The 23489-nt window shown below is 48.2% G+C and overlaps 1 protein-coding gene across 7 annotated transcripts in view; it reads left to right on the plus strand.

The window, feature by feature from the left end:
- DLGAP3 (DLG associated protein 3) overlaps positions 1–23489 on the plus strand; it is a 63958-nt gene that overhangs the window by 22550 nt on the left and 17919 nt on the right. For 4 of the 7 annotated variants that reach the window (XM_025856672.2, XM_073902944.1, XM_073902943.1 and 1 more), the window contains 6 exons: positions 1263–2420; positions 6818–7023; positions 7314–7386; positions 19250–19463; positions 19729–20042; positions 20413–20498. In XM_025856672.2, coding sequence (XP_025712457.1) covers positions 1314–2420; positions 6818–7023; positions 7314–7386; positions 19250–19463; positions 19729–20042; positions 20413–20498 — 2000 coding nt within the window. In that variant the 5' untranslated portion in view covers positions 1263–1313. Of the gene's footprint in view, positions 1–916; positions 1079–1262; positions 2421–6817; positions 7024–7313; positions 7387–19249; positions 19464–19728; positions 20043–20412; positions 20499–23489 lie in introns of all 7 variants that reach the window. The other 3 variants (XM_025856673.2, XM_073902946.1, XM_073902945.1) reach the window with 2 other exon arrangements.

The raw sequence follows: 23489 nt of genomic DNA on the forward strand, positions 1-23489 counted from the left end.
CATTCCTCTTTTTTATGGTTTCTTCTCCCTTGGTGACTCCCCTACCGTGGAATGGGGGTGGCCAATGGGGGTAAAAGGCAAAAAGGGAAATTTTACTGGGGAACACTTGGAACCCAGAAGAGGAAGAGGCAGTCATCTTAGGTTATTCCTTCCTGTCTCAGCCCTGGAGTGGGTGGGTGGGGGCTTGTGGGAGGGAGGAGAATAAGCCTGCAGCCAGATGGAAGGAACAGGGTGTGGAAGGAAGGGGAGGGGGTGGATACGTAGATGAGGGTCCAGTGTTCTGTTTGGTTACTGCTGCTGGAGGCTGTGACCCTGAGGTCTGGCTCTTCACAGCATTGGGGCAGACGTATGGCTCTGGATCAGTTTGCCTAAAGCCAGCTTGTTAAAAAGCTAGTTCACCTAATGACTGCTTTCTTTGAATATATATATGTATATATATATATATATACATATATATATATATACACACACGTGTGTGTGTGTGTGTGTGTCTGCTTGGCTATCCTTTTATTTTTGGTAAGCTAAGGATTTTTATTTATTTATTTTATTTATTTTTTATTTTTTAAATATTTTATTTATTTATTTGACAGAGAGAGAGACAGTGAGAGAGGGAACACAAGCAGGGGGAGTGGGAAAGGGAGAAGCAGGCTTCCTGCCGAGCAGGGAGCCTGATGCGGGGCTCGATCCCAGGACCCTGGGATCATGACCTGAGCCAAAGGCAGTTGCTTAACCAACTGAGCCACCCAGGCGCCCCAAGCTAAGGATTTTTAAAAACCCTTTTGGCTGAGGGCATTTTATCTTGTGAATAAGTATCAAATTTGCAGCATTTGACGAATGATGGCATTATTTTGTGCCCTTGTGAGTATCTTTTTTTTTAAGATTTATTTTTTTTAGATTTTATTTATTTATTTGACAGAGAGATAGCACAAGCAGGGGGAGCAGCAGGCAGAGGGAGAGGGAGAAGCAGGCTCCCCACCGGGCAGGGAGCCCAATGCGGGGCTCGATCCCAGGACCCTGGGATCACAACCTGAGCCGAAGGCAGATGCTTAACCGACTGAGCCACCCAGGTGCCCCCTCTGTGAGTGTCTTTGTCTAGTATGACTGTTTTAAGGCATTTTAAGCTCATTTGGGGAAAGATAGTACTATTACTCACAATAAATTGATATGCATTACCTAAAGGGATACCAGAAAATCTAAGAATAGAGTTTTAGGTGAAGTGGCCTGTTGTTCATTCTGAATCCTTTTTCTTCTTACTTCCCCAGGAGGTTCCTGGGGCCTGGCCCCCAACACTATGAAGAACCCTTGCTGAGGCCATGAGGGGTTACCATGGCGACCGCGGTAGCCATCCCCGCCCAGCCCGCTTTGCCGACCAGCAGCATATGGACGTGGGCCCAGCTGCCAGGGCCCCGTACCTGCTGGGCTCCGGGGAGGCCTTCTCCACCGAGCCCCGCTTCTGTGCCCCGAGAGCTGGCCTGGGACACCTTTCTCCTGAAGGGCCCCTGAGCCTGAGTGAGGGGCCATCAGTAGGCCCCGAGGGAGGGCCAGGGGGGGCCGGGGTTGGGGGGGGCAGCAGCACCTTCCCCAGGATGTACCCCGGCCAGGGCCCCTTCGACACCTGTGAAGACTGTGTGGGCCACCCTCAGGGCAAGGGTGCCCCCCGCCTGCCTTCTACACTCCTGGACCAGTTTGAAAAGCAGTTGCCCGTTCAACAAGATGGCTTCCACACACTCCCATACCAGCGAGGTCCAGCAGGGGCCGGGCCTGGGCCAGGGCCAGCGTCCGGCACTGCCCCGGAGGCCCGCAGCGAGAGCCCCAGCCGCATCCGGCACCTGGTTCACTCTGTGCAGAAGCTCTTCGCCAAGTCCCACTCTTTGGAGGCCCCAGGGAAGCGGGACTATAATGGGCCCAAGGCTGAGGGCAGAGGTGGCTCTGGAGGAGACAGCTACCCTGGCCTGGGCTCTGGAGGCCCCCACACCTCCCACCACCACCATCACCACCACCACCACCACCACCACCAGTCCAGGCATGGCAAGAGGAGCAAGAGCAAGGACCGCAAGGGGGATGGGCGGCACCAGTCCAAGGCCGCTGGCTGGTGGAGCTCCGATGACAACTTGGACAGCGATAGTGGCTTCCTGGCGGGTGGGCGGCCCTCTGGGGAGCCTGGGGGTCCCTTCTGCCTGGAGGCTCCAGACGGGTCCTACCGGGACTTGAGCTTCAAGGGGCGCTCAGGCGGGTCGGAAGGCCGCTGTCTTGCCTGCACTGGCATGTCCATGTCACTGGATGGACAATCGGTCAAGCGAAGTGCCTGGCATACCATGATGGTCAGCCAGGGCCGGGATGGATACCCAGGGGCCGGGCCAGGCAAGGGGCTCCTGGGTCCGGAGGCCAAGGCAAAAGCCAGGACTTATCACTATCTGCAGGTGAGGCTTTGGTGGGGTGGGGCACAGGGTCCTCAACCTTCATCGGTGCTGTCACCCAGGGAGCTATCAGAAGGGTTGGATGGGAGTCAGTTGTCCCTGTGGTGGAGGCCTGGAGGCAGGGAGGGTCTGCCCTGCCTCACTGTGTCACTTTGAGCCCCTTTTGGTTTCTCGCTTTCCCCATTGGTACAATGAAGGGGCCCTTCTATTCTGACATTGTGTGTCACTGCCAGGAAGACTTCCCTTCGACCTGCTGCTTGGACAAGCTGTGCCGGCCTCTGTCTCATGAGCTCGGAGGCAGAATGAGGTTGAGGGTAGGCAGTGGGCAGGACAGCGTGGCACTCCCTGGCTGTAGCTTCCTTTGAGATTGGAGGTCAGCAGTTGGAAAGCAGTTCTCCTGCCCCTAGGCCTTCTCCAGACCTCTTTTCTGCTCCGATCTGGGTGGTCCAGATACTGTTTGAGTATGAAGGTCAGTTATTTCCAGAATGTGCCTCTGCTGGGGTTTGTCATGCTGGGGTGCTTGCAGTAGGATGCCATGAGGCCATGGAAAAACCCTGGGAGCCTGTCCTGTGGGTTTTCCTGGGCTGGGGACACACTGGTCTGAGCCCCGGATACAACACCAGGGTGGGGCTTCTTGGGAGTGGGTGGTGCAGGTGACAGCTGGCGTGCTGTGCCCAGCCTGTCTCCCCACTTGTACGGTTTCTGCAGATGGGGTGAGGAGCTCTGACCCCTTCTGCTTATGGCGTCCTTACCCATCCTACACTGTCCCTGCTCTGTCTCCTTACTGAGCTGGGGTCAGGGCGCTTCTCGCCATCAACCTTCCTCTTCTCTGCCTCCGGCCCCTCTCCTATACCCCTTGGCTTGCTTTTTTTTTTTTTTTTTTAAGTTTTATTTATTTAAGTCATCTCTACACCCAACATGGGGCTCAAACTCATGACCCCGAGATCAAGAGTTGCACGCTCTTCTGACTGAGCCAGCCAGGCGCCCCCCCCCGCCTTGCTTTCTTGAGGCCTGCCATAGGTTTGGGAGGAAAAGTCAATACAAGTTCTGGAAGTCCAGCAGACTTAGAGTGGTCCCCCAAACCCACATGCTACATATTTAATCCACAGTCGTTCACTCGGGGAGCATTTCTTGGGGACTGTGGATGCAACGATGACCCCACAGACATTGCTTGTGAAGAGCTCAGAGGTCGGGGTGGGATAGACAAGGAAGCAGGTAGAATAAAGAGATGAGGCTATGATAGGAGAGAGCCCTGGGCGCCATGGGAGCACAGAGGAGGCACCTCACCCACCGGGGATGGTGGCGGCTGGGGGCTGCTCAGAGCAGCTTGTCGGAGAGGAGGACTCCTGAACTGAATCCCAGTGGAGCTGGAGATGGTCGAGCGCAGACGTGGATTCAGGGTCTTCCAGGAAGAGACCATGTTCAGAGGTACAGAGAATTGACCTTGCATGTGTCTTTTGGGTGTCCTTGGCCTTGCCGGTAAGTTCTTCACACGTTAGGGCTCTCCTGGGTGGAGAACTTACGAGAGAGCTCAAGGGAAAAAAATAGGGTCATGTGGAAGCAGGAAGGGCGACGTGGAAACAGACAGTAGGGAAGGTGGGAGACTTCTAGGATTCAGGACTTCCGGATTGCCCCCTCCCTGGGTAGAGAGGTTCTCTAAGCTGGGAATTGAAGGGTCCAGCAGAAAGGGCCAAGGAGGGGACACCAACCTTCCTTCTCCCCTGTCTGAGCCCTGGCCGTCCCTGGAGCCTCACTGCCACACTGCTCCCTGCTGCTTCTCCAGGGCTGCCCTGACCTCTCTGGGGGCTTCCTTTTTAACATGCACCTCACAGCGTCCTGCAGAGGAGTGAGGAGCCGCAGTGGCTGTGGAGTGGGAGCCCTGCATTGTGACCGAGAGCACCCTGGCTGTCCGATCTGCTGGCCTGCCTCTCTCTGCTCGCCTGTAGCTCCTCTCTGGAGAGTACAGGGAAGGGAATGATCCCTCAGGGCTTGGGGGTCCAAGGCATCTTAGGATTGCCTAAGGAATCACAATAAATGTGTGTGGGAGAACTAACAGACTGCCGGGGCCATGCCCCAAAGCAGGGGAAGTTGGCCCCATCAGACTAGGTGTCTTTGTTGGATCCTTAACCCTTTTGTTTTGAGACCCTATTTCTCCCACTGGACCCCAGCTCTCCCTCAACCCTCTCCTGAACCCCTCCTTCTACCAGAGCCCTTGTTCCATTATGGAGTCTTGTCTCCTCCCTGTGTTCCCATCTTCTCATTGAGCTCCAGCTTCCTTGCTGAGCCCTGCCCCTATCTGTGGGTTCTGTCCATCTTGGGACCCCATTCCATCCCTGGGTCACTGTTCTCATCCTGGTTTCTGTACCCTCACCTAGCTTCACCCCCAGAGTCTGTGTCCCTCCCTGAACTCTATGTTCTCCCTGACTCTTGACCCCTCTCAAAATCTCCATCCTCACCCCATTCAACCTGTTCCTTACAACATGTGTGTGAAATCTTCCCTACCTGCCCTAGCCCTCTTCCCCATGCCTCCACTTATACCTCATTCCTCCTAGTGTAGGCCAACCATCACAGGCTCCCTCGCCTTCCTATCAGCCCACCTACAGACTCATCTAGATCCCCAGCCGCCCCCATCCCCTTCCTTCTTGGCTCAGAGAAGAAGCCAGAACCACTCATCCCAGGCTGATCCCTCCAGGAGGGCTTGCGCCCATCTCGCCAGGATCCCCTCTATCCCGGAACTGACTACTGACTGTCCCCCCCTCCCCACATTTAAAGACTATCTTTATCTTTACCGGCGCTTTCTCTGATCCTGGACATGTGCCCAGGTTTCTCATCCTAAAAAATCCTTCCTTCATTCCGTACCCCCTTCCATCTCCTGTCTTCCCTTCGTACCCAAGTTCTTAGAGCATAGACTCTACATCTTTACTTCCTTTAAATCTCCCCTTTACTACAGTCTGACTTCCACGTCCCCTGTCCTCTAAAATGTTCTGGCAGCGGTCACCAGTGGTCTTTTGAGAGCTCTCTTTAGAAGGCCCCTTCAATGCTTATAATAATAATGGCTAACACTTATTGAGGACTTACTATGTGCTGGGCACACTATGTTGGCTTATTTGTCCTTCCCACCAACCCTATGACATCAGCATAATTGTCATTACCAACTCACAGACGAGGAAACTGAGAGAGTAATCATTTTTTGCTCAGGTTCGCCTAGCAAGTGATGGGGCGAGAATTTGAACATGGATCTAACTCCTGAGCCCGAATTACTAACCTCTGAATGCACTGTGGCATTTGACATTATCAACTCTTTTTATTCTGGAAATGTCTCCTGTTTCCATGACATGGCATCCTCCTGACTTCCCTCCTACCCCTCTGCCCACTCCTTCTCAGGTGACTTCATAGGCTTTTCTTCCTTTCTTTGCAGTCCCCTTTTAAAATGTCACTGGATCCCTCCCCAGCTCTCTCTTCTTTCCCCTGGGCTGTTTCATTCACCCCTGTGGATTCAGCTGCCGCCCATGACTCCCACATGTCTGCCTCCAGCCCAGATTTCTCCGCTGAACTCCAGAACCGAACACCCAACCACCTGCTCGGCATTTCACTGCCAAGCTTAAGATGCTTAACCCTAACCTATCACCTCTCCCCCAAACTTGTTTCTCTGGGATTCTGTGGCTCCATGAGCGACAGCACCATCCCCCAGGTCCTCAGCCAGCAGCCTCCCAGTCATCTGCGGCTCCTCCCCGCCCCCTCGCCCCCTCGCCCCCTACGTCTAATCAGACTCACTGACGCTCCTTAACACCTCATTTCCATCTCCTCGTCCCCCTCATTGTCATGGTCTTAATTTAGGCTCATCATCTCTTGCCTGGCTAACAGCATCAGCCTCCTAATTGGTCTCCCTCCTGCCACTCCATCCCCTGCCCTGCTCCCAGCCCTACACAGTGCATCCCCGCTTTGGACTGTCAGAGCGCTCTTTCTGAAACAAATCTGATGGCACTTGCCTGCTTAGAGCCCTCAGTGGCTCCTCAGAGAGGGAAGGAGGGAAGAGTTGGAGGATTTGAGATGTCAGCAGGTTATGAGGAGGAAGGAGAAGGAGGGGGGAAAGGTGGGGGCAGGTGATACTTCACTGCTGGGGTGGGTCAACACAGGTCACTTTGGCCTCTGATCTTCATCCTCTTGACTCCTGGCATATCACCTCAATCAAGTAGTAAGAGGTCCATGAAAGATGATGAGGCATCTCCTGTAAGGGAGGGAACAGCCTGACACCTTACTTCTGGCGCTGCTTCTGCATGTCCCTGAGCGAGGCCTGCTCCAGCTAACAGAGCGCCTCCCATTGGCAGTGGGGACAGAGGGTCCTGGCTTCTAAATGTAGTAGGGACGCGTCCGAGACACAGAAGCCCCTGTCCCCGCAGGTGCCGCAAGATGACTGGGGGGGTTACCCCACTGGGGGCAAGGACGGGGAGATCCCCTGCCGCAGGATGCGGAGCGGCAGCTACATCAAGGCCATGGGGGATGAGGAGAGCGGAGACTCAGATGGCAGCCCCAAGACATCTCCCAAAGCGGTGGCCCGGCGCTTCACCTCCCGCCGTTCCTCCAGCGTGGACCAGGCCCGGATCAAGTAAGGACAGGGAGGACCAGGGCTTGGGGTGGGAAGCTGATACCGGGGGGTTCCCTGCTTAGGGTTCAATTGGGGATTCTTGCCCTGCCCCACGTAAAGAGGGGTCCTTGGTGATCGCTCCAGTCTGAGTGCCTCTTTGGGAGAGTCCCTTCACCCAGGAGTCTCCTGGGAGGATCCCTGTCTGGGGGTTTCTGAGGGATAGAACCTGCTCAGGGGCCGGTTCTATCCATGCTGTTATTCCCCTTTCTAGCAGACCCCCATTTTGAATATGGAATTTTGTCCTTTCCCAGCTGCTGTGTCCCACCCCGGATCCATCCCCGGAGCTCCATCCCTGGCTACAGCCGTTCCCTCACCACCGGACAGGTAGGGACAGTCCAGCATGCCCGAAGGAAAGGGTTGGAAATGGGGTTCAGTCCCATACTCAGTCTGTGCCTTAAAATCAGAGGTCCAGCCCCTGGAGAGAGCACAGGTCTGGTTCTGGGGGAGCTGGGAAACCCACCTTGGGATTCCTGGAGCTGACTCAGACTGGGGATCTCAGTCACATCCTTCAAAACCACCAAGGGTCCTCAAAGTGATGAGTTTGTAGGGGCGACATCAGGTCTCTGAGGTTCCCCAGCCATGTCCTGGCCTGATTAGTCTCAGCTAACCCCGTGCAAAGGGCAGGTGTGGTGGTGCAGACCGGGGATAGGCAGAGCTGTGGTCTGAGAGATGCCCACACTTGAGTTCTTTCCCCACTGCCCCCCACCTCCCCCATGGGACCATTAGTGAGACCCAGCAGATCCTCTGTTTTCTCACCTTTAAAATGACAGTAGTAGTGATATTTATCTCAGGGTTTTTGTGAGAGTTCAGTGAGAAAATGTGTGCAAACACGAGGCACCTGGCCCCCAAATCGGTACTTTATAAATGTTGAGTTCCATCCCTAAGTGTAGACTTCCCCTTAACTAAGCAGAGGTATGCATGATTACATGCATGACATGGATTGGAATTCCAGCTCAGCTACTTACCAGCTGAGTGACCTGGGGCAAGTTATTTGACTTTTTTGAGCCCCACTTTCTTTATTTAAAAATAGGCATCATAATAGTGTTCTTGGCACATAGCCAGCACTCAGGAAAGGTTAGCTATTTTTACTGTTTGCTGGGGGGGGTGGTGGAAAGCAATGCAAAAAAGCAATGCAGAAGACTGTCCAGATTGGCTCCTATTGTTTGCTGCTTCGATCTTTGTTACATTTCCTGCATCAGGGAATCTGACTAGCACAGCTGTCTTTTCACATCAGACTAGCCTATGTTGCTAACCAGTAGTTAATGCTCCGTCCTCATTTTATTTGACCCATCAGCAACATCTCATACAGATGATGACTCTCTCCTTCTTGAAACACCGTACTCAGTTGGCTTTGAAGATACCATACCTTTTAGGTTCTCCTAGGTTCTCTCTCTAGCTGTTTATGCTTAGTCTTGCCACCGGTGCCTCTCCAACTCTCCAGGATCTGAACACTGGATTTTTCCAGAGCTTAGTTCCTGGACTTCTCATGACACTCATTCCTTAGGTGAGCTCATTCAGGCTCATGGCTTTGAATATTACTGAGGGCCTGATGACTTCCAAATGTGTATCTCCAGCCCCAAATCCTCCCATAATTGCCGGGCATGTGTGTCTAACTGTGTATTGAAATCTCACTTGGGATGTTTAGTAGACATTTCAAACTTAAGACATCCACAGTGGAACTGCTAGTATCCTTAACCCCCACTCCTTCCCCCGCAAAATGTCCTGCTCCATCCACTGTCTTCTCCATTTCAGATCATGGCAAATTTATCCTTCTAGGAGCTCGGATCCAAAAGCCTGAAATCAGTCTCGACTTTTTTCTCTGTCTCGCATGCCTCCATCCAGTCCTTCAGCAGATCCTGGTGGTCCCACCTTCCAAGCACATCCAGGATCCCAGCGCTTCTCACCGCCTCCACTGTCATTACTCCAGTCTACATCACCATGGCTTTTGTCTGGGTTATTCTCTTGCCCCCTAAGTGGTCTCCTGCACGTGCCCTTGCTCCAAATCCATTCTCTCTCAGCATTGCCCAGAACGATCATTTCAAACTAGAATTGCGTCCACTCAAAACCCTCGCCTTACTCAGAGGACTTTACTACGACTTATAAGGCCCTGCATGATCTGGCCCTTGCTACCTGTGAGTCCCTCTCCTAATGCTGTTCCCTCCCCCCATCTACGGCAGCCACATCGGTCCCCTGGCTACCCTCTGACACCACAGGTGTGCTCCAGCTTTTTGTCTCCTTCTGTTTTAGGTATGTCTTTTGTAAATAGTTTAAGGAATTTATCTTACATCTATTCTGATAATTGCTTGAGGGTTTAGTACATTTATATTTATTGTGATTACTGATCTGCCTGGATGTATTTTGCTGTTTTATTTTCTGCCCTTATTTCTCCTGCCTTTTGGGTGATGCTTTTCTACTCCTTTGCTACCTTCTTTTGGATTGGTTTTCTTAATTTTTCTTACTACCCAATCCCACACTGGTTTGGCAGTTCTATATTCTATTTTCATTCTTGTGGTTACTTTTGTAATTTTCATGTGCATGTCTGACTTAGCAAAGTGTCATTTGACAATTTCTTCTATCCTTAGGACACTTTTGTTCTGACCACCTTCCCTTCTTATCTGTACATGTTGCCTGGTATTTTAGTTCCATCGTTTTACCTCTCCAAATTAGTCTTTATTACTGTTGCTACATTTTTATGCTATTAAGACTTGATTATAGGGGCGCCTGGGCGGCTCAGTTGGTTAAGCGACTGCCTTCGGCTCAGGTCATGATCCTGGAGTCCCGGGATCGAGTCCCACATCGGGCTCCCTGCTCGGCGGGGAGTCTGCTTCTCCCTCTGACCCTCCCCCCTCTTGTGCTCTCTCTCTCTTTCATTCTCTCTCTCAAATAAAAAATAAAATCTTAAAAAAAAAGACTTGATTATAGACTCACATTTGTACCTCTCCTCCCCAAACCTTCTTACATCTCATTCCTTCCTTTCAAATATTCTTTAGTAATTTTTCAGTCAGTGTCTGTTAGTAGCAAACTTTGCCTTTAACAAAAAATGGAGTCTACCCTCATTATTTAACATAAATCAGCTTATTTTAGAATCTTAGGTCAACATTTATTTTCTCTCGGCGTTTTGAAGATACTCTTTTGTCACATTTATGTTCTGTTGTTGCCGTTGGGAAGTCTGCAATCAATCTAATTGTTTTTGTGGATAGTTTTCATTTCTTTCTGATTGCTGTTGAGATCTTGTCTTTGATTTTGGTGTTCTGCAGTTTCACTATGTGTGTATGCTCCCTGAATCTGAAGATTAATGCTGTTCATCAAATCTGGAAAATTCTCTCATGGTTACTGTTTGCTGGTACATCTTTTTTCATCCTTTTACTTTCAACCTACTTGTGCTTTTTCGAAAAATACAGTCTAACAATTTCTGCCTTTCAAATGGGCTTTCTTGTTCATTCACATTTAACGTGATTATTGATATGGTTGGATTGTATCATGTCATTGTTTTTCCTCTGTTCTTTCCTTACTGTCTTCTTTTGTATCAAATAAATGTTTTAGTGTACCATTTTAATTTTTTTGTTATTAATTCCTTTTTACTATATTATTTGAGTTATTAGAGTTGCTCTAGGAATTATAATATATATCACAACTGATTAAAATCTAATTAATTCTGGCAAAATATAGAAGCACTGCTCCAGTGTATCTCTTTTTTTCTCTCCCCTATTTGTGCTATTGTTGTCATGTACTTTCCTGTGTATATGTTCTAAATCTAACAATTATCACAAAGTAATGATGATGTTATAATAATAGTTTTATAAAATTTTGTGCCTTTTAAAGAAGTTGAGAGAAAAAATGAGAAAAGTATATCTATAGATTCTTTTATATTTGTCATTTATGGTCCCCTTCATCTCTTTCTGTGGATTTGAGTTATCATTAAGTGTCACTTCCTTTTAGCCTGAAGAACTTCCATTAATGTTTCTTGTAAGATAGGTCTTCAGTCTATATGTATTTGGAAACGTCTTTAATTTTACTTCGTTGTTTTTTAATTTTACTTCATTTTTGAAGAATAGTTTTGCTGAATATAGAATTCCTGGTTGACAGTTTTTTCTTTCAGCATTTTGAATATACCATTCCACTACCTTTGATGCTTATTGTTCTGATGAAAAGCCAGTTGTTAATCATATTATTGTTTTCTTGTGTGTGGTGAATTGTTTTTCCCTTGCTGCTATTAAGATTTTCTCTTTGTCTATGGCTTTCAGCATTTTGACTGTAATGTATCTGGCTATGGATCTCTTTGTATTTAACCTACTTTGAAGTAATAGAGCTTCTTTAATCTGTAGATTAATGGTTTTCATCACATTTGGAAAGTTTCGAGCTGTTATTTCTTCAAGTATCGTTTTCTTTCCCTTTCTCTCTTCTTCCTTTGGGATTCCCATTACATGTATACTGCTTTGCTTGTGATTATCCCATAGGTCTCTGAGGTTCTGTTTATTTTTGTTCTTTTTTTCTCTCCATTCTTCGGATTGCATAATTTATACTAATCAAGTTTACTGATCATTTCTAATGCTGAGCCCTTCTAGTGAATTTTTCACTTCAGTTATTGTACTTTTCAGCTCCAGAATTTCCATTTGACTCTTAAAAAAAAAATGCTTTTTGTTGTGATTTTTTTTTTATTCATGAAGCCATTGCTGTGCTTTCTTTTAAACCTTTAAACATTTCTCTTAGTTCTTTTAATATGTTTGTAATAGCTGCTTTGCAGTTTTTGTCTGATAAATCAAACATTTGGGGACATTCACATTTTCTTGTTTATTTGCATGTCTCATAATTTTTTTGTTGTACACTGAACATTTTAAGTAATATATTGTAGTGACTCTGGATTCTTACTTTACCTTTTTAAAAACTTTTAAAATTTACATTCTAGTTAGTTAACATACAGTGCAATATTGGTTTCAGGAGTAGAATTCAGTGATTCATCACTTACATACAACACCTTGTATTCATCACAACAAGTACATCACAACAAGTGTTGTGATGAATACGACAAGTACCCTCCTTAATACCCATCCCCCACCTAGCCCATCCTCCACCCACCTCCCTACATTAACCCTCAATTTGTTCTCTACTGTTAAGAGTCCGTCTTACGGTTTGTTTCTCTCTCTCTCTTTCTTTCTCTCTCTCACTCTTTCCCCTTCCCCCCCAATATGTTCATCTGTTTTATTTTCCACGTATGAGTGAAATCATATGGTATTTGTCTTTCTCTGACTGAAGTTATTTCACTTAGCATAATACACTCTAGCTCCATCCACATTGTTGCAAATGGCAAGATTTCATTCTTTTTGATGGCTGAGTAATATTCCATTGTGTATATATATATATATATATATATATATATATATATACACTGCATCTTCTTTATCCATTTTTGTCAGTCAGTGGACATTTGGGCTCTCTCCATAGTTTGGCTATTGTTGTTAATGCTGCTATAAACATCAGGGTACATGTACCCCTTTGAATCTGTATTTTTTTTTTTTTTATCCTTTGGGTAAATCCCTAGTAGTGCAATTGCTGGATTGTAGGGTAGTTCTATTTTTAACTTTTTGAGGAACCTCCATACTATTCTCCAGAGTGGCTGCACCAGTTCCCATTCCCATCAACAGTGTAAGAGAGTCCCCCTTTCTCCATATCCTTGCCAACACCTTTGTTTCTTGTGTTGTTAATTTTAGCCATTCTGACAGGTGTGAGGTAGTATCTCACCATGGTTTTGATTAGTATTTCCCTGATGATGAGTGACGTTGAGCATCTTTTCATGTGTCTGTTATCCATCTGGATGTCTCTTTTGGAAGAGTGTCTATTCATGTCTTCTGCCCATTTCTTAACTGGATTATTTGTTTTTTGGGTGTTGAGTTTGATAAGTTCTTTATAGATTTTGGATACTAACCCTTTATCATATATGTCATTTGCAAATATCTTCCCCCATTCTGTAGGCTGCCTTTTAGTTTTGTTGATTGTTTTCTTTGCTGTACAGAACCTTTTTATCTTGATGAAGTCCCAGTAGTTCATTTTTGGTTTTGTTTCCCTTGCCTATGGCAACGTGTCTAGTAAGAAGTTGCTATGGCCAGGTGCCTGGGTGGCTCAGTCAGTTAAGCGTCTGCCTTCGGCTCAGGTCATGATCCTGGGGTCCTGGGATTGAGCCCCACGTCCGGCTCAGCAGGGAGCCTGGTTCTCCCTCTCTCTCTCCTGCTGCTCCCCCTGCTTGTGCGTGCTCTCTCACTCTGTCAAATAAATAAATAAATCTTAAAAAAAAAAAAAGTTGCTGCGGCTGACGTCAAAGAGGTTGCTGCCTGTGTTCTCCTCTAGGATTTTGATGGTTTCCTGTCTCGCATTTAGGTCTTTCATCTATTTTGAATTTATTTTTGTGTATGGTGTAAAAAAGTGGCCCAGTTTCGTTCTTCTGCATGTTGCTGTCCAGTTTTCCCAACACTATTTGTTGAAGAGACTTTTTTCCATTGGATATTATTTCCTGCTTTGTCGAAGATTAGTTGACCATATAGTTGTGGGTTCTTACTTTACCTCTTGAAGATTATTATTGCTTTGTTTATGTGTTTGTTGATCCCTGGATTAATTCTGTGAAATCTGTCTTCCCTGCTAAATGTGGCCTCTGATATATTCACTAGTTTGTTTTTTCTTTCTTATTTTTATTTTTAAGCCTGGTTTCCTAGGGCGTTTGTCCCTGTGTCTGCATAGCTTAGTGTTCAGCCAGAGATTGTGCCCAAGAACTTTGAGCCAGAAAAGCTTCTCTCTGCTTATGGTTCTATGTGTGGGCTAGGGAGTACAAACTTCAGGCTGTTTTTCAGCCTACCCTGGATTTTACTTTTTTGCCAGGCTCTCTTACGTCACCGCTACACATGTGCACAGGCTCCATTGGCCAGAGAGGCGTGGGCAGCTCGAGGCCTCTCTGTCTCACTCACCTCTACTTAACGCAGGATATGTGGCGAGGTCATCAAACCTTCTCTGGCCATCCCATGCCCTGGAACTCCTTTATTAAATCCCTGCCTAGTCTGCCAGTCCATTGCTTGTCCCAAACAGTGCTGAAATCTCAGCTTAGCCATGCTGCTGGCTATTCCTCTATTACTGTTCTCCCCCCAGCTTCCCCCCACCCCGCCCCGTTCTTGACATTATACGACAATGTTCCAAATTAAGTGAGCCCCTTTTGGCAGTGGCAACGAAGCAGCTGGTTTTCACAGCCTGCCTCACCCTGGTTGAACTATTGCAAGTGAGAGAGCTGGGAAGTTGAGTAATGGGAGCAGCCCCAGGCAAGGACGCCCCGGACTCATGCTGTTCAAGAATTTTCATGTATACGCTTCTTTGTTGTATACCTTGGATTGATTTTCAGAGTGATGAGGTGGTTGTCTTTGACAGTTTTGTCTAGCTTTAGAGCTGTCTTGCCTGTCACTCTGTCATGCGTGAAGCAAGGAGTCTGAAAATTCTCCATTAGTCTAATTAACTCTTCAAATATTGCTGCTTCTATATGCTATCTAGTCTCTCACCTGGAGCTCCTATTAGTTGTATGTGGGACCTTATTCTTTCCTCCATGCATCTTATCCTGTGGTTCATATTTTCCATTTCTTTGCCTCTCTATGCTGCCTTCTGGGTGAGTTCCTCGGATGTATCATCTGATCTACCAATTTTCTCTTCAGTTGTGCGTCATCTACTATTTAACTCATTAATTGTGTTTTTAATTTGACTTTTTTTCAGTTCTAGACATCTGGTTTGGTTCCTTTTAAATCTTTCTAGTCTTCAAAGCTTATATTCTCTCCTGATGTTTTCAGTTTTATCTTTTAAGTTTTAGAAATTTAAACATAGTTTACTTTGTTTTTTTTAAAGATTTTATTTATTTATTTGTGAGAGACAGAGGGGGAGAGAGAGCAGAGGCAGAGGGAGAAGCAGGCTCTCCGTGGAGCAGAATTCCCCAACGCGGAACTCTGATTCCAGGACCCCAGGATCATGACCTGAGCCGAAGGCAGATGCTTAACTGACTGAGCCACCCAGGTGCCCCAGGAGTTTTAAACATAGTTTAAAAGCTAATCTGTTTTAGCTAAGGTAACACTAGCTGCTGTGTAATGTCTTAAAGCATCGAATACTTATCTCACCGTTTCTGTGGGTCAGGAATCTGAGTGCAGCTTAGGTGGGTGGTGTCTTCTGGATCAGGTGACTCATGTGGCTTCAGTCAAGGTATTGGCCAGGGCTGTTGTCATCTTAGGGCTTGACTGGAGGACTAGCTGCTTCCTCACTCACTCCCATGGCTCTTGGCAGGCCTCAGATCCTCCCTGGCTACTGGCCAGATTCATCAGTTTTTTGACATGTGGGACTCATCATCGGGCTACTCATAACGTAATAGCTTGCTTCTCCCAGACAGAGCAGAGACTCTGAGAGAAGGAGCGTGTTCAAGATGGAAGCCATGGTCTTTTTGTAATTTAATCTCAGAAGTGACATTCCATGTTCTGTTCATTATAGTAAGTCTAGTCCCTCTTCAAGAGGAGGGGCCCAGACAAGGGTGTTAATGCCAGGAGGTGTGGAGATCATTAGGGGTTGTGTCAGAGCCAGCATACCACATGGTCTGGTATGAACTCATTTTCAGTGGAACTTTATCTGTGAGAATCCTGAACAGCCTGGGTTAAGAGTGGGTCCCTCAGAAAATACTTTGCAGCTGCTTCTGTTAGACTATTCTTGGTTTGGGACCATTTTATGTTAATTTTTAATTTGCAGGGAGGTGTCTGAGCCATGCAGGCCCATAGGCCTACAGAATCCTGTGTCTATGTGAAGACCAGCTTGTGGGTCTAATCTTAGGAGATTAGCCTACTTTCCCCCTCCAATGCCTAGACTACAAACTAGCTTCTTCTCATCAGCCTGTGCTGATAATTGGTTTTTTTTTTTTTTTTTAGTCTACCATTCATGAAAGGTTTTCCCTTTCCTACATTTATGGAGGTTCTCATTTCTAACGCTGTGTTTCATGTGGACCCAACGCCTTACTCCTACACCCAAGTGGGTGTTAATACCTAAGCCCTTTGGTCCGTCAGACCAGCAACCTGTGCCCCCACCTCCTACCACCACTGGGCTGTTTGCAGCACTGACTCACACAGTTAATATTCTGATTTTCCAGTCTCCTCTTTGCTTTTGTCCTCTGGGGACATATCTCGCTTTCTTGTGAGCTCAGCTATGCATATAAAACATTTCTTATATTTTATCCAGTGTTTTAGAGTGTTTTGAGTTGGGAGTGTTTTCCAAGGTTAGCTAAATTAAACGACACAGGTAAAGTATACAGGATGTTGTCCAGCCCCCAGAGGAACCCACTGACTCTAGCACAGACAATTTTCAGTTAGACCCAAGCAAAGTATTTTCTTCTAAATATCCCACATCCTTGGAAATATTTACTGATCCTGAGTCTGGTTTGGGCAGAGGCTAAGGTTCCCATTTTCTAAGAGGATCCTTTGACTTTAACTCTACTGAAAGTGGGTCTGGGGGCAGCAGGTTGGAAGGCAGGGCAAGGATAATAGGAGAATTCACAGCACAATGTTACAGTTTTATAATCATAATACAGTAAAGATCAACATAGGCACAATATTCCTCCAGGAGTCTATACAAGTCTGTGTTTCCCTTGGGTCCTGGTCCCTTGTGGGAACTTCAGAAGCTCGTCTTCACCAGTAGAGATGGAAAGCATGTGGCCCCAGGGAATTTCTCACCCTCCCTCTGTCTGCCTTGGATGGAGTTGGTCATAGGAATAGCATATGGTTGGGATTTCAAGAGCTTCAGAGACCCTGGGAAGGAGAAGTCTCTGAAAGGTATTGTCAGTGGGATTTAAGAACCTCTTACTACTAATAATAGTCTATTATGTTTATTGAGCATCTGCTATATGCCAGATATTATGCCTAATACTTTATACACAGAAGAGGCTTGGAGGTACAGAGATAAGCTGCAGAATGAGATTCCTTCCATCTGTAGGATCCAGAATTCTCTCTACTGGGGTTCTACAGGATCAACTGTCCTGTACCCCAGGAAGGATCCTCTGAGCTGGATTGGTTCTAGTTGGGGTATCTTGAGCCTGACCTAGAAATAACAGGAGTTAAATCAGCTTCTAAGCTTCAGGAAATACCCAGGCACTGCTGGTCCTTCATACCTCAGGGGTCCAGAGATAGGAAACTGAGAGGTGGACTTGCAGAGGGTCATGATGAAAGCCACGGCTGCCACAGGATTGTGGCTTATGCCAAACATGGCACAACTTCACTTCTACAGGATCTCGAATTCATTTTTCTATGACCTGTGATTTCTGTACACTTGTAATGAAGTTCCTTTAGAAGGAGCTGCGGAAGGAAGTCCAGACACTCCTTTGTGATGACTGGGCCCACGCTGGAACCACTGAATCTGAATTTCCAGCAGATTTTGTCCCTGAGCTTCAAGGCAGCCAAAGCAAAGAGAGGCATCTAGATAGAGAGCCCTGGGTTCAGATCCTTGGGGTAGAGCTTGAGTTAATGTAGGTTTAAAAGTTCCCCAGGAGATTCTGATTCAGCCTGGCAAAAGAGCCAGGAAACCTGGCATTTGACTTCGGTGAATCACTTACAAGCTGGGCATCATTGGTCAATTCATCTGCCCCCTCTGAGCCTTAGTTTGCCCCTCAGTAGAACTGGATGGAAATTTCTGCTCAATTTGAGGTAGATTTTAGTGATAACATGTTATGCTTTGGAGGTGGAGTTATGGAAAGGTTGAGCAGCATTTTACACGTGGATCAAGCCACTACTTTATCTGTTGATTGCACATATGATGTTCTGAATCCTTCCTGGGAGATGTCACAAGATGCAGCCATGGGATATCTGCTATCACATTTACGATGTGGATGCTACTGAGGACCTTGTCCGAGACTTCATCCAATGACCTCTACATAATCACTTGGGGGGATTTCTCTTGGGCTCAGTAACAGGAATAGTTGTGGTTCTCATGAGTGGTGGCCTATTTCCAGGTAGGTCCTGAGACCTTCATGTGCCGCTTACTGAGGGCTTAGTGTGTACCAGTACCTGCACCAAGGGCCTCCCATGTTTTTCTTTGAGTCCCCTAAATAGCCACCCCATGAAGATAGTACCATTATCATTCCCACTGGGCAGGTGCTTCAACTGAGGCCCCAAAGCTTTAAGTAGCTTTCCCAGGCCACAGTACTAGGAGGTAGCTGAGCCAACTCTTGAGTCTAGGTGTGTCTCTCACCATAGATATGCAGGCAACCTGCAGGCTATATTCCTTGATGCTTTGGAAGCTCAGGGTCAAATGTGCACCCATCCTGTGTTCTGGGGGTAGAGCTTATCCCTGGGACCACCTGCCTTTATTTTTCCTTTGTGCTACTTTTCTCATATAATATGAATAGAAGCTGCAATCTCTGTAGTATATTTAGTCTTACTGCAGTGCTGTGGGACACGGTTCCATGAACAGAGTTTTTGTTTTGCCTTTTTCTTAGTTGCTTTAATTTTTTTACACACCATGGATTCTGTACCACAAAATACCAAAACAGAAACAAGAACCTCAGTCAGCAATGGCTGGACTTGCTTTAGAGGATGAGGGCAAGGAAGGAGCCAGCAGGCCAAATCGGAACCCTAGTTAGTGGGGAGAAGGTGGGAGAAGGCTTGGAACACTTGAAGGTTAATAATTTTTGCTCCATATCTTACTTACCCATTAATTTCTGCCCAGCCCCATGGTATGTGTCTCTATAGGTTGCTGTCAATCAATTTTGTAATGTAATGGATCATAAATAATAAAATAAAAAGTGGCCTTCCCTGCAGTTCCCCACCTGCAGACTGGTCGGGAGGGTGGATGTTGCTGGTCCTCTCCCTCAGTGTTAGGTGAGAGAAATGTGAGGGGCTGGACTAGGGGGAGAGGAAGATGGGGGTGGTCCTAGGAGTCTGGGAGAGGCATTGATGGGGTAGAGGGAGGAGTATTTAGAGGAAAAACTAGACCCCAAGACCGCCCCCAAGGCAGGCCTGGACAGCAGCACAGGGCGGAGGTGCCTCCATCTTTCTTTGCACAGAGTGAGGGTTTCAAAGGCAGAGGCGTCACACAGAGACCGTCTCTGCACCTGTAGATATATTCCTAAGGCAAAGCGCCTCAGAGATGCCCGCTTCCAGCCCAGCACCCCAGTAACTGTTCTCCCGACCCCTGCCCCCAGCTCAGTGAGGAGCTGAACCAGCAGCTGGAGGCCGTGTGCGGGTCTGTGTTTGGGGAGCTCGAGTCCCAGGCGGTGGATGCCCTGGACCTGCCCGGCTGTTTCCGCATGCGGAGCCACAGCTACCTCCGGGCCATCCAGGCCGGCTGCTCTCAAGACGACGACTGCCTGCCCCTCCTTGCTGCCCCTGCCTCTGTCTCAGGGAGGCCCGGCTCCTGTGAGTGTGCCCTCTCTGCCCCTGGCCGGGCCCTAGGTTGAAGAGCTCCCAGGGTTCTGGTGCTGGCCCTCGCTACGGCGGTGCTGTGTGACCTTGGGCATCTGGCTTGCCTCTTTGGGCCGGATGATGGGGAGAACAAGCCTTGGCACGTGGAGTACGCGTGCCTGCTGGGTCCTCCGGCGCCGTGTGGGCGTGGGGTGGTGGGCCACGGACACCCGCTGGGACGCGTTTCTCACCCGCTGCGTTTCTGCGTTCCTGGCCACAGCCTTCAACTTCAGAAAGGCCCCGTCCCCCATCCCGCCGGGGAGCCAGGCCCCGCCCCGCATCTCCATCACCGCCCAGAGCAGCACCGACTCCGCCCACGAGAGCTTCACGGCGGCCGAGGGCCCCGCCCGGCGCTGCAGCTCCGCGGACGGGCTGGATGGCCCCGCCATGGGCGCGCGCACCCTGGAGTTGGCGCCGGTGCCACCCCGGGCCAGCCCCAAGCCCCCTACACTCATCATCAAGACCATTCCTGGCAGGGAGGAGCTGCGGAGCCTGGCGCGGCAGAGGAAGTGGCGGCCGTCCATAGGGGTGCAGGTATGGAAAGAGGAGGTGCCGAACCGAAGCAAGCTCGGGCCCTGGCGGGTTGGAGACGGGCTGAGGGGGTCGGTGAGGTTGCTCTGAGCTGCACATAAGCCCCTGTGCCTGGTCATCGACAAGGCTGTTACACCAGTGCCAGCCCCACTCCCTTGTCGCTTGTCCTGGAAACATCACCTCTACTGGGGAGTGGAGAGTGGTGGCCAGTGGTACGCCTCTGACCTCCTGGGCCTCTTTTCTTGTTCGGGCTGACTGTGCAGAACCTGCCCACTGCCTTGGGGCTTAGCTTCTGCTCACCCCTCTGCCCCCGGGGAGGGCTTGTGTCCCTGGTCTGGCCCTGGCCCACTGACTCCCACAATCCTGCCGCCAGGTGGAGACCATCTCAGACTCGGACACTGAGAACAGGAGTCGAAGAGAGTTCCACTCCATCGGCGTCCAGGTGGAAGAGGACAAGAGGTAGGTCTGGGTGGGACCATCTCAGGCTTCCTTTGGGGAGAAGAAGAGAGAGGACTGCATAATGCCCTCCTTGGTCCGGTCTGCCTGCAAACCGTCTCTTTCTGGACGGGAGACCAAGCCCTTCTAAGAGCGAGCAGCCGCAAGGTTATCCTCAGAGATGTCACCAGTCATCAGACCTAGAGTGAGTTCTCCTTGTACCCGTGCCTGTCCCGCGTGCTCCGAGGCGACCGGAGTGGTTGGAAGAAGGGGACAGTAGGGAGAGGTAACAGGTAGGTGCTGAGCAGGCCTCCAACAATTGTCGTTTATGGGGGATAACAGGATTTTTCCAGTCCCTCCTTGCTTCTGTGGTGTACAAGTATGTGAGCTCAAAGAGAAACAAATAAACATGAAGATTGCCTCTCAGGGACCCCTGGCAAATGTAACACTCCTCCTCACTTGGCTCACACAAGCGTTTAACCAGTCAGGGGGACCTATCATATGCCTGAGTCTGTGGTGTACTCGAGATGGTAGAATTACCAGCAGCCCCTATTTTGGCATTACGTGGCCTCAGAAACACGGTTTCCTTACTTTCCAGCTGAAAAATTAGCATTTCCAGCTCTGGAGGGGCTACTGGGAGGAGTCCCTCAGTCTTTGGCTTCCTGTGGGAAGACCGCTTTCTCTAATGACCATGTGGCAGTTTCACGGTGGCCCATCTGTCCCCTGGGCTGTAGTGCCATCAGGCCAGTGGCCCTAAGTAGGGTGGCTGTAAGGGTTTCCTGGTAATCTCTGTAGCCCAGAGGAAGAAAACTAGAGTCTTAGTAGCAGGCCCTCGTAGCTCTGTTCCCAGTTGCCACTGTTGGGCCTTTTGCCTTCCCCTAAAGTTCCCCTAGTTATTTCTGGGAGTCCCTGAGGGTATCTTGTGTGTACCTGATCAAGTCTTCTTGGGGTTCCCGTGGCCTTCACCATTTTTCTCCATTACATACTCCAGCTCCTTGGCAGTTCCATATGCTCCTGAGGCTGTAAATGCCTCCATCAAGGGTGATAGATAGTTGCCTTATTGCCCCCATCAGTCCTGAAAGCTGCTGTCCGCCAAACTCCTTTTTTTTTTTAAAGATTTATTTATTGGGGCGCCTGGGTGGTTCAGTTGGTTAAGTGTCCGACTCTTGGTTTTGGTTCAGGTCGTGATCTCAGGGCCGTGAGATCGAGCCCTGTGTGGGGCCCCGTGCTCATCAGGGAGTCTGCTTGGCTTTCTCCCTCTCCCTCTGCCCCTTCCCCCCTCAGCTAAATAAATAAGTCTTTAAAGATCTTATTTATTTATTTGAGAAAGAGAGAGAGAGAGTGGGGGAGGGGCAGAGGGAGAGAAACTTCAATCAGACTCCTCACTGAGCCAGGAGCCCTATGCGGGGCTCATTCCCATGACCCATGAGATCATGACCTGAGCCAAAACCAAGAGTCAGATGCTCAACTGACTGAGACACCCAGATGCCCCTCCTTTAAATTCTTAATATTCCACAAAGATCCCAGAAAAGTAGCACTTTATGGGAAACCCAATTTGCAAGTCCACGACCTGGGTTCTTGAGAGGTGGGGTAGGAGTCATGGAGGGATGTAGCTCTGTGTTGAGAACTTTTCCCCCAACTCTTATTACTGCCCCAGGTACCATAAACCAAGCCCATTACCCCCACTCACTCTCTTACAAGGTTTCTTGGTCCCTCATCCAGTTAGGCCCCCGGGGTCCCCCTATTCTTCCTAACAAGCCTGAATCCTGGGAAGAGTGCAGTGGGCATTCTACTGAGATTCAGGCGAAATCAGCAAACTCTGTCATTCATTCATTCATTCATTCAGAAAAATACTGGGCATCTGTTATATGACTATTCCTGTTAAAGGCTCAGGGAAACATCAAAGAAGTGAGTCTTGCCCTCATAGAAGTTATGGTCTAGAAGGGAATCGAGGCAATGAATAAATGATCCACAACTAAAAATATGATTATACACTATGGTATAATATGTAATGGGATATTATTACTTGTTATGGTGGGACTATGAAAGAAAAAAGCTACGAGAGACTCCATCTTATTTAGGGTAAGCAGGTGACATTTAAACCGAGACTCGAGGATTGACTAGGAACACTCAGGTGATGATTTGGGGGGGAAGCTTTGCAGAAAGAGGGACTAGCATATGTGAAGGCGCTAGAGCAGGACAGAGCTTGACACGCATCAGGAACTGAAAGAAGGTTCTGGGGTGGTGTGGAATGGGATGGGGCAGTGGTGAGGGAGTGGATCGGAGAATAGGCAGGCGCCAGGTCATGCAGAGCATGGGCATGATAAAGAACTGGAATTCAATTATAAATGATGAGTAGCCATTAAAAGGTGAAAGGAGCATGACAGGATCTAATTTATGTTTAGAAAAGATCACTAGCTGCTAAGTGGAGAATGAATTTGAAAGAAATAATAGTGAGTGTGGGGAGGCTAGTAAGCAGGAATGTTTCCTGATCCAGAAGAAAGGTGATAGTCTTTTGCATTATGGAGGATCTTTTTTTCTGTTGTATTTTATAATTGGGCACTACTAGTGTATGGGAAGAATGTAAAGCTTTATATAGTGATTTTGTATTTAGCAACTTTGTTACTGTCTCTTACTGGGACTCATAGTTTATCTGAAAATCATGATGGGTTTTAGTCAGTCATGTTTTCTGTAAATGAGGATATTTCTTTCTTTTTTTTTAATTTAAATTCAATTAATTAACATATAATGTATTATTGGTTTCAGAGATAGAGGTCAGTGATTCATCAGTCTTATATAATACCCAGTGCCCATTACATCACGTGTCTTCCTTAATGTCCATCACCCAGTCACCCCATCCCCCCACTCCTCTCCCCTCCAGCAATCCTCAGTTTGTTTCCTATGATTAAGAGTCTCGGGAGCCTGGGTGGCTCAGTTGGTTAAGCAACTGCCTTCGGCTCAGGTCATGATCCTGGAGTCCCGGGATCGAGTCCCACGTCGGGCTCCCTGCTCGGC

This window comes from Callorhinus ursinus, unplaced genomic scaffold, assembly GCF_003265705.2.
Source record: "Callorhinus ursinus isolate GAN/ISIS: 27379988/994484 unplaced genomic scaffold, GSC_fseal_2.0 scaffold18, whole genome shotgun sequence".
In the NCBI taxonomy this organism is placed as follows: Eukaryota; Metazoa; Chordata; class Mammalia; order Carnivora; family Otariidae; genus Callorhinus; species Callorhinus ursinus.